Consider the following 10,520-nt stretch of genomic DNA (forward strand, 5'->3'; position numbering starts at 1 on the left):
TTGTTGAAATGCATTTTTAAATCAGTGGTGGTGCAACTATAAATGCTTTTTACATTAATGTCATTGAATCCTTAACCCACAATTTTTGACACATAACAGATTTAGAAAGCCTGCTGGATCACTTGGCTAATGTGGTGCCCTCCTTGGAATACCTCAGTTTACTAGGAAACATGGCTTGCCCAAATGAACTGGTCAGCAAGGACAAGGATGAGGATGACTACCAGAGGTACAGGTTAGTATCTTTGCTCCAAATGTGATAAGATGCATCCATTTCTTAAGGCTGGATGGAGTCAGATGACTAAAACCAGAGCATGTTCCCAAAATAACAAACCTTCCTATATTCGTTAGACAAAGATGGCTCCCTTTGGGCCAGATTCTGCAGTGTGTAGTGCCTTAGTATTTGAATAACCCCATTGATTTCAGTGGAATTACTGACGGGGGACCCTGGTTCAGAAAAGCACATAAGCATGTGCTTTTTAAGTCCCACCGAAGTCAATGGTAGTTAGGCACATGCTTAAAGTGAAACATGTTCTTAAGTGCTTTCTTGAATAGAGTTGAACTTAACTGTGAGCTTACGTGCTCTCTTTAGTCCTGCCCAGAGCCAGGCACTACTCACTGTGTGAGTAAGGGTGGCTGAATCTGGTGATTAAAATCATTAGCTTATCATAGATCTACATTCTTTTTTTCCTGAAAAGGAATTTTGAGGACTTGCTTCTTTCAATATATTTCAAAATAAATCAATTTGTGAATACAGAGAAGGCTCCTCTTTAGATATCACACTTCTCTGCTCAAAGACAGAGCAGTCAGTATGTAGAGTCAAACCATGAGTCTTAAAATAAGCAAAATATCCATGTGACATTTGAATGTGTTTTCATTAGCAGAAGTTTGGCAATTAACAAGAACCACTTGAAAGTGGAAGCCTGGTAAAGTGTCTCCTCTTGAGTGTAGCCCTACAGAAATGTAGCTGGGAATTAGTTATATGCAAATAGGTTTATTTTTTGAAGAACAAAATGTAATATAAAGATTAATTGTCATTGGTGATCACGGTGATTGACTATAGATCCAAGACTCTGTGGAATGCCTGCTGAGTGACATCATTCTTCATAGCTGCTGCCCTCTGGCAGTGAGACGTTATTATGATAAAAATCTATTTGATGTTGTCTGAGCTTCTTTGCCCCAGTCAAATATGATACTGGATTTCAGACCAAGGATACTGCCATTTTCTGCATGAGCTAACTGAAAATGGCCTTCTTTGAGTTAAACAAGAGGCAAAAAGCATGGTCAGTAAGCTATCTACCCAAGTGAGAAACTAAGCTTTTTCTTCAGTATGTTATCTAAGATATTGAAAACACTGTTTGTATCTTTATACGATCAAAAGACTTATGTAGGAGGTATAGTTCAACACATGCAGTAGAAAGGATAGGAGACCTGAAAGGAGGTTTGTTTGGAAGGTGCATGGATTGGAAGCAGTGGCTTATTGCTTATACTGTAGTTGGTTGAAATTTTGCTTGTGGAGTTGGCAGTAGCACAGCTCTCTTGAGTATGAACATTCTATATTCAGTATTTCCAACTTTTGAGAAAAGTTTTTAGTGCATCTTTAGCCTAAAGATGTTAACTTCTAACAATCCTACTTTTGAATTCAGCATAGCTATGGCATCTTGGTTTCCACTAAGTAACGTGGCCTAGATTTTATAAAATATTTTCCCATCACTTTCACCCTGAAGTGGAAGGTATGCCTAATACCCAGCTTACAAAAAGCCTGATAGTGCTGTCTCTATGTAAATTTATGTGACATTTTCACTAGAGAATTGCTTAAAAATGAATGATATTTCTACAGTTTACTGTTTTTCACTTTAAGTACACTTTCTGACAATATGTCTGCTATTAATCATTTAAGCAAAAGTAGTACCTTAAAGGAGCCATTCAGAGGCAAGAACCCATGGTTCATTTAGTGCTGTCTGAAAAAAAAATCTTATTGATTGACAATCTCTGTGGTTATGTGATGTAATATTTATAATATGTCACACAGCCATACATCAAAACAAGCATGTCTGTTGTTTCATTTCAGTGCAAAATGTTGATTTCTATGAGGTCAAGGTAGTTTTAGGTCACACTGTGGCAAACCACTATGTCAGAAATGTGAAGTGACTGGATTTATCTATCTGTTGAAAACTGCAACATTGATGCTTTTTTCCCCCTCCTTTCAGATTTTTTTTGGCATTTTTGCATCTGTAAAAACAGTTTTAATTAACCAGTTTTAAAGTGAATAGCCTACTCAGTAGTTAAATAACATATAGCTCTGCAGCTGAAATGCAAACTTCCTGGTACTTTCCCATAAGCATTAATTATATCTCAGAAACTAGGCTTGTCTGCATGGTGCTGTAATTTAACTACTGGGGTATGAGTTGTAGAGTGCTTGGAAGTGTCACACTTTAACTACCCTGTGTAAACTCTGCAGCTGAGAACTAAAAAGTACTTAGTTTGTGTTAATGTAGTCCTGTTTGAAATGGGACTACATAAATGTGAACTAGTGACCTTTCAGTGCACACCAGCAGGGTCTACACAGGGCAATTAGAGCACAACATATTAGATCATTCTACAGTTCACATCTCCATAGTCTATACAGCAATTAGACATCTATGGATGGCCCTTGTCAGCTGACTCGGGCTAAGCGGCTGTTTAATTGCAGTGTGGATATTTGGACTCAGGCTGCAGCCCAAGCTCTGAGCCCTACCTCGCAGAGGCCTAGATCCCAGGCTCCAGCCTTATACTGAATGTCTACACTACAGTTAAACAGCCCAAGCCCGGGTCAGATGACATGGCCCATCCATGGATTTTTAATTGCAGTGTAGACATATCTCTAGAGTGTGCCAGACTGTATTATAATCAAAAGGTCTTAGTATGTATACTTATTATGGCTACTATATTATGGAGAATATTGACTCAGTATCTACATAGGTAGGTGAGAGTTCAAAAGTTTTGCTTAAGGGGCTGTAGTCAGGGAGTTGAGGCCCAAATTTGAAGGGACACGTCTTGCAAAATGCATAGCTTACTCACCTCCATTCCAGTCAATTAGAGTTCAGGGTATTTAGTTTCATAGGACTCAGTATAAAATTCTGCCCTAATTTTTTTTTTAAAAGAAAATAGTTTGACAAAACCTGTATGAAATTTCAAAAACAAAACACCACACACAACAGAGTCTTTTGTTTTGAATTCAAACCTTTTGGTGCTTGCAACCTGAACATTGCTGCATCCTACAGATGTGTGAGAACCAGAAAGTAAGTGACTAGAAATCAAGATTTTATCAACTATTTTTGTTGTAACAAGCTGAATGGAAATGCAAAAAGCAAAATACTAAACCAAACAAAACCCTGCAAAAACCTGACCCAGTGGTGAAAAGTCAAATAGATTTTTCTGCATTTCAGTTTTAATTATCTAAAGTGCTGTTAATAGGACAAATTTAAAAAATGAATTTTAATGTATTTTTTTAAAAGTTATAGCATATTTAAATACATGTAGGATGTTATATACATAATTTTACATATGAAATTATTCTTTCAGCAAGGCCCTGATCCTCTGAGATCTATGGTATTGAATGTGTTTAAAAAAAAGCTGTTTTTGTAAAAAAATATTCTTTCTTTTGAAAATTTTTTTAGGAAGAAAAGCTATTTCTCAACTAGCACTATTGAACATGCTAGAACAGAGTGAAGATTATGTATATTTTTTTAAATGTCTGTTCAGTTTCCTTTTTGTGTGAAATGCTATTGTTTAAAATGTTTGCCAACATTACATTTTTGCATGAGTTTATTTCAAGAAATAGTTTCTCTAGGATTACCATTTTTTAAACTAACAAAAAGAGGACACTCCAAGGGGCCCCACCCCAACTCCGCCCCCTTCCCCGCCCCGGCCCCACCCCAACTCCACCCCTTTCCCAAAGTCCCCACCCCAACTCCGCCCCGTCCCCTGAACGCTCCGCCCCCTGCTCCTCCCCCTCCCCTGCTTCCCGTGATTCAAATGTTCGCGGGAAGCCTGAAACAGGGAGGCAGGCAGCAGGTATGCTAGGGCGGGGGGGCGCGAGGAGGCGCGGCCCAGTCCGGGCCCCAGGGCACCGGCCTGTCCGGCCCTGGCCCCAGCCCTGGCCCCGACCGAGCACCGCCAGCGGCTCCAGCTCCGGCCCCAGTGCGGATCCAAGCCCCACAACCCCTCCCTATTTTCCCGGACATGTTTGGCTTTTTGGAATTTTCCCCCAGACAGGGATTTGACGACCAAAAAGCTGGACATGTCCGGGAAAATCCGGACGTATGGTAACCCTAGTTTCTCTAATACTTTGGGGTGGGGGGAGAGCAGATGATGTGTGGGATAATTGGGCGTTAAGAGCAGTATATTAAAATATAGGGGAGGGAGGAAAGCCAGAAAACATTCCAGTCCAAAAAGGAAACAGAAAAAAAGTGGCTTGAAAAACAGTGTGCATTCTAAATAACCTCATCTACAGTCTCTGCTTTGAAGATTGCAAGAAAGCAAAGGTCATGACCCAGAGATCAAAGTAACAGAAGTCAACACAATAATTGCTGGTTGCTTCTCTTGTACCCACACTTGGTCTCTCCGGTGGGTGTATTGTTTGTAGTGAAAACTTCAAACATGTTGTTATTGAACTGTGAAAAATCATCTGGGTCAGAATGTGTTACCAAGCATTTGTTAATGCTGTAGGTGACCTCACCTATTTTCATTAAAGTGAGATAATTGTGAGGGGTGTGCACCGTGTGTGAAGTTTTTAGTACTTGTTCATTCTTCTTTGCTCCTTATTGACGTTTCCTGGAATGGTGCATTCATTAATAGCACTGTTGACATGGAAACAAAGGCAAGTGGAAACAAATGCCTGAGTTTATTTTAAATTAGCTTTAAAAGTACAATATGCTATCTTTGGCAGAGAGGAGTAAATGGTGATAACCTTATAGAGTCCTCTTAAGATACAACCATAAGAAAGGTAAACTATTGTACTACTATATTTTTTTCCTGGAAGTGAGGTTATGCATGTTCATTAGCCTTCAGGCTACTAGGGTTTGAGGGAAAAAATATAGTAGTACAATAGTTGAAAGGTTCCAATAGAAATGAAGATGTTGAAATGTTCTTAATCCAAAACCTTGCCCATCTAGTTTGTTGCACATATGGTATTAGGAATGCTAGACTTTTCTGGATGTACAACTCTCTATCCTTCAACCCAAAATGAATTTTGTGACGTGAATTTGTTTACAGCTTAATATGTATTTTTTTTAAAAGTAAGAGAAAAGGAGAAAATTAAGGGTCGTTGTATAGTTTAACCTTTGCTCTGTCCCTTCATTACAGGCTCAATGTCACATTTTTTTCCTTCTATTATGTGAACTCCTATGTATCCACTTCTCCTATAGTGTAAGAAGAGTCAAAGATCCATTTCCAATGGGCAACTTCATTGGCACCCTGTAGCTTTCTTTTTAGTGTGGTTCAAGAGTGATTATGTTCTCTTCTCTCTATGTTCTCTGGTGCCATAAAGCCCAGCATATTCTGCAACTAATGTCTGCTTTATGATGGGAGGTAATCTATGAATCTGCATCCACATGAAAGTCCAGACGCTATGACATTGTGTGACTTTTCTTGTTATGGACTTCTTGACTCTAGAACAAAGATTTCCTAGAATTGCCAATAGTACTAATGAATAATGTGTTAATGCCTGGCAATGAGTTCTGACCCCTTAAACCTAAACGGTTAATGAAATATACCTCCAAATAATATAAAGTATAAACTAACACATTATAATTATTTAATGCAGCACATAAGGACCTGCTTTACTTCAATGAGTGTTGGATCAGGGTTGACCCAGGTATTTCATGTAATGTTTAAAACAGCTTTCCTTACCCTCCTGCCTGGTGTTTCTGTTAGAACCTCTTCCCCAATTCCATTTGAGGCTGGACTCTCTTATGTATTTAAATGTCAGATCCTTTTCAAGATTTTGTCTGTTCGGAGGCTGCGAAACACAGGCTATATCTACAGCTGGTAGAGTACCGGCACTACACACGTAGCTACATGCTGCAGTGAAAGGCAGGCTAGGTCCACGCTTGTGGCTGCAGTGTGAACCTATCTGTGGCAGTGAAAGGCTCAGGCAGCAGGGAAAGGCTCTGGTAGCTCCCTCCTGTCAGAGCCTTTCCCTTGTTTCTAGAACCTTTCCCCACTACCTCCCCTCACTGGAGCCTTTCACTGTGGTGGGGAAAGGCTCTGGTAGTGGGACACTACACTGCTAAAAATAGCAGTATAGATGTGGGAGGCACTGCTTGGGCATGTAGAGAGCTGTATAGGATATTGACTCTAGGGGTTCAGATGTCTAGGGCACTTTGTTCTACTCGTCTAAGCTGTACCTCATTGTCTACTCTGCTGTTTATACCCGTGCCAGCTGGGAGTTCAATGTCTGTACTTTACCTACTGCTGGAAATGTAGATGTACCTTGGAGTACCTTTTAAAAATAAGTTACATAAAGCTTTCCATTTCAAATCACTTTATAAACATTAATTAATACCTACAATATCCCTGCAAGGTAGATAAATGTTGCTACCCCCATTTTACCAATAAGGAAACTGACATAGAAAGTCTGTGACCATAGGGGCTGGAACTGGGGGTGCTGGGGATGCTGCCGCACCCCATGACTTGAAATAGTTTCCATCATATACAGGGTTTATAGTTTGGTTCAATGGGTCTCAGCACCCCCACTATACAAATTGTTCCAGCACCCCTGTCTGTGACTTGTCTAAGGCTGTGGAGTAAGTCAGTATTGGAGACACTATTATTATTTGTTTATTGAGTGTTTGTATATTATGCATATAAAAGTGCAAGTGTGTGTGTTGATTTAGTATTACAGCTCACATCTTCCTCAGTCTGGTTCCAGTACTCTGACCTCAACACCTCTGTCAAGTACTGGGGAGGAAAATCTCCATACAACTTTCATTAACATTGATGGTGGAGTTGTATAACTGAATCACCAACCCGTGCATCCCTTTGAAAATATCCCCTTAATGTCTTGACAGGTCTGTGCAAAAAATGTTAAAACAATCCTAATCACATGGAACACTTATGGAATTGGTAAATGAATTTTAGTCCATATTGTAATTTCCACTTATTTAAAGCTGAGATAAAATGGAATGCGATATTCCGTGTACTGTTTGTTTTTTTTCTCCACCTACAGCTACAAGTGATCTAGACTTCTGTTTTGTGTTGGTCCCCTTTGTTAGTTTACTTTCCTAACACACTTGAGGGGGGAGGGAGGGGAAGTTTTGGACGAAAGATGATGTTGCTTTCCTTGTATAGCCGGTTTCCTTTGGGTCTTTACACACCTTCCTAGCATCCCTTTCCAGAGCGCACCATTTTCTTCATCACTACAGATAATAATCTTCTTTCACACTACTGCAAAGATGGTCAGCCCCACAACAGCAGTCTCAGGGCACCTTAGTGCTAAGATTCAAAATGATCATTAAAAAACCCAACCAACTCCTAAACTAAAACAAAATATTCTAAATTTAGAATGTAAAATTTAGATGAATTTTTTTCATTCAATGGTATTCTTTTAACTGGCAATGGTATAAGTCTAAAGCAGTTGCAATGTGTCATGCAATTTATAGATCCCAGTGCCTGCCATAAAGTATTTTATGATAGCTGCACTCTGTGTTATTAGTAGCTGTCTTTTTCTGCAGCCATCGGTGTTTGATAATAGTCTTAAAACACCCAAAATTACTTACCTGCAAGCAACATTCCAGATAGTCCCTGTTGACAGTTTGAATAAGTTTAGTGCCCTTTTGTTGTACTTTACCTTCAAAACAAACTGATTGAACCATCAATAGCTCCTGGAAGCTGACAGAGGCATGTCATCTGGGCTAACCTTCTGATAGTAGGTTATCTGTGGGAGTTAACCTTCCTGCATTGTTAACTGAAATGTTTTATGTACTATGCAACTTTAGGATACTGCTGTGATAACCTTAGTAACTAAGTCATACATCACAGCTAGGAGATTTTGTGCAACAAATAACCCTGGATAATATTTACAAGGGTTGAATTGATATTGTAGTACTCATTCCGGGGCTTTAGTAATCTTTTATAGATTTTTTTTTATGGCAAGTTGGTGTTACATTTAGGCTGAATTTGCATCACAAATGAACTATATTGTTAACTAAAATATACCCTGGAAGTCATATGCTGGCCTTCAACAATTATTTTATTAAAAACCTTTGTAATTATATCTTTAACATTCAGTTGTAATTTAATTTTGGCTCTTTTTAAGCTGCATCATTATTGGGATACTTTATTCCTAATGACAGATAGCTTTTTAAAGTCCGTTACAGAATGCCTTTGTGTTTTATCATCCCGTGTAGAACATCTGCCCCACTAGGAACCCTGAAAATACTTCTGTCCTGGTGACACCATTGGCTAATTATTTTGTGGGGTTTTTTTAGATAAGGCCCTAATTCTGGAATATTTTTTTAAAAAACCTGAGTGAGAAAAGAAGAAAAATACTCCCGTAGAAACAATTCTGTTATAAGTTTAAGTTCTCTTAAAATGACAGAGAGACTGACATTTAAGGCTGTGATCCAAAGTCAGCAAAAATGACAGGGCTGTCTTCGTCTGTTGTCAGTTTTGTTGCTGCCTGCTTCTTGATGGCATCTTTCATTCCATCATTAAACATTTGCTGATTTTCTAATACTGATGTTTTCTTCACCTGAATATTCATCTTTTCTCACCCTACACTTAGTGGGTGTCTTTGCTCATTTGGAGCTTCGCTCTTGACATATTATTTCCTTCTGTACATGTCTTCGTTTGAAAGAATCTGTTGTCATCCGAGCTTTTCTGCCAGTAACACAAGATGGATGTATTCTCTTCTCAGGAAAGATACGGGGCAGCAGAATGTCAGGAAGGACTGGAAGGGCAGCCAGGAAAGATGTGAGGTGTCTGAGAGTATGGCAGTATCTCTAATATCTAGCTACACTGAACAAATTGTCTTGGGACATGTTCTACGTAGCAAACTCACTTCTCACCTTGCATAGTTTATTACTATTATTCTGTTTTTATTATTTAATTGAAGTGTATAGGCTGATGATTCATATTAAAATTGTAGACCATGTGTGTCAGTGAACATATTCAATTCACTTGTTAAAAATTTACAAGGCCATTGCCTCAGAGGAAAGGTGTATATAGCTGAAAGGCTGCTTTGTAGCATTTTTTTTTTTTTGGTCTGGATGTAGAAAGGTTAAATAATTAATAAAAACATTGTGATGTGCATGAACGCTGTTGGTCTCACAACTTGGGACAAATCTGGAATCTCTTAGAGTTAATCATAGAACCATAGGGTTAGAAGGGACTCCAAGGGTCATCTAGCCTAACAAGATGTGGGATTTGTTGTGTTTAAGCCATCTAAGACAGATGACTATCCAGCCTCCTTTTGAAACCTCTAGTGAAGGAGATTCCAGAACTGAGGAGTACTTGAAGGTAACTCCGACCTTTAAAATAATAGCACTATTTTTCTCTTTAAAATATAGCCATATGCACTGTGCAAGGTTTTCTGGGACTTCTGGATGTGTGAGAGTTCTTTCAGATGCCAGAGGGAGTCAGTATGATTACCAGTTTGACTGACTGATTGGGTGTTTATGGGAAGCAGCTAGGCATGGGGAATATTATCAATCACCTTTCCACCCCCTGCCAAGAAAGAGTCTGGCACTTCCTCCCTTTGCAAAGTCTGTTTCACATCTGGTTGACTGTATGTAAATAGCAGGTACTTGAAGTAGTTGTGTGTTTGGTTTTGCTTTTGATTCATGCCATGCTTTCTACTTCTGTATGTAAGGAGCCAACAGTATTTTTCAAGCTAATGAAGCTTTTGTTATCTGATCAAAACATGCAGTTACAGAGAACTAGCAATGGGACTGAACAAGAACTTTGAATCTGAACACCTGTCCAAAATCTGTGTGTGTGTGTGTGTGTGTGTGTAAGAGCATGCGTGCGCACTTTGGAATCTAAACCTGAGCTAGGTTTAGATGAATGGGGCCCATATCAGTAACGAGACAAAACTGGAACCATATCTCCAAACTGTGGCAGGGTCAAAATTCCGATCTTGAAGCCAGATACAAATTATATTGCTCAGTACCATCTCTAGATAAAGTCTTGTTTTTAATATGCTGTGCATAAGACACTTAAATGCCCTTTGATGCACAGCATACATCTCTGTGTACCTTGGAATATTATCTTTAATTCATGAGACTTTCTAGGGTATGTGATGGGAAGCTGGATCAAAACCCTAATATGCAATTTACCTGATGTTGCTAATGATCATGATTGTTGTACACCTCTATCCTGATATAACGCTGTCCTCAGGAGCCAAAAAATCTTACCGTGTTATAGGTGAAACCGTGTTGTATTGAACTTTCTTTGATCCGCTGGAGTGCGCAGCTCTCCCCCCCCCCCCCCCCCCCCCCCCCCCCCCCCCCCGTTACTCTTTCCTCTCCCTTTTCTCTCTT

General features: G+C 39.3%; 1 protein-coding gene across 2 annotated transcripts in view; it reads left to right on the top strand.

Moving 5' to 3' along the window:
- The window catches only part of LRMDA (leucine rich melanocyte differentiation associated), a 929,770-nt gene that overhangs the window by 525,640 nt on the left and 393,610 nt on the right, over positions 1-10,520 (top strand). For both annotated transcript variants that reach the window (XM_034777348.1, XM_034777349.1), the window contains one exon: positions 93-232. In XM_034777348.1, the coding sequence (XP_034633239.1) occupies positions 93-232 (140 nt within the window). The remainder of the gene's footprint in view (positions 1-92; positions 233-10,520) is intronic.

This window comes from Trachemys scripta, chromosome 7 (assembly GCF_013100865.1).
Source record: "Trachemys scripta elegans isolate TJP31775 chromosome 7, CAS_Tse_1.0, whole genome shotgun sequence".
NCBI lineage: Eukaryota > Metazoa > Chordata > Testudines > Emydidae > Trachemys > Trachemys scripta.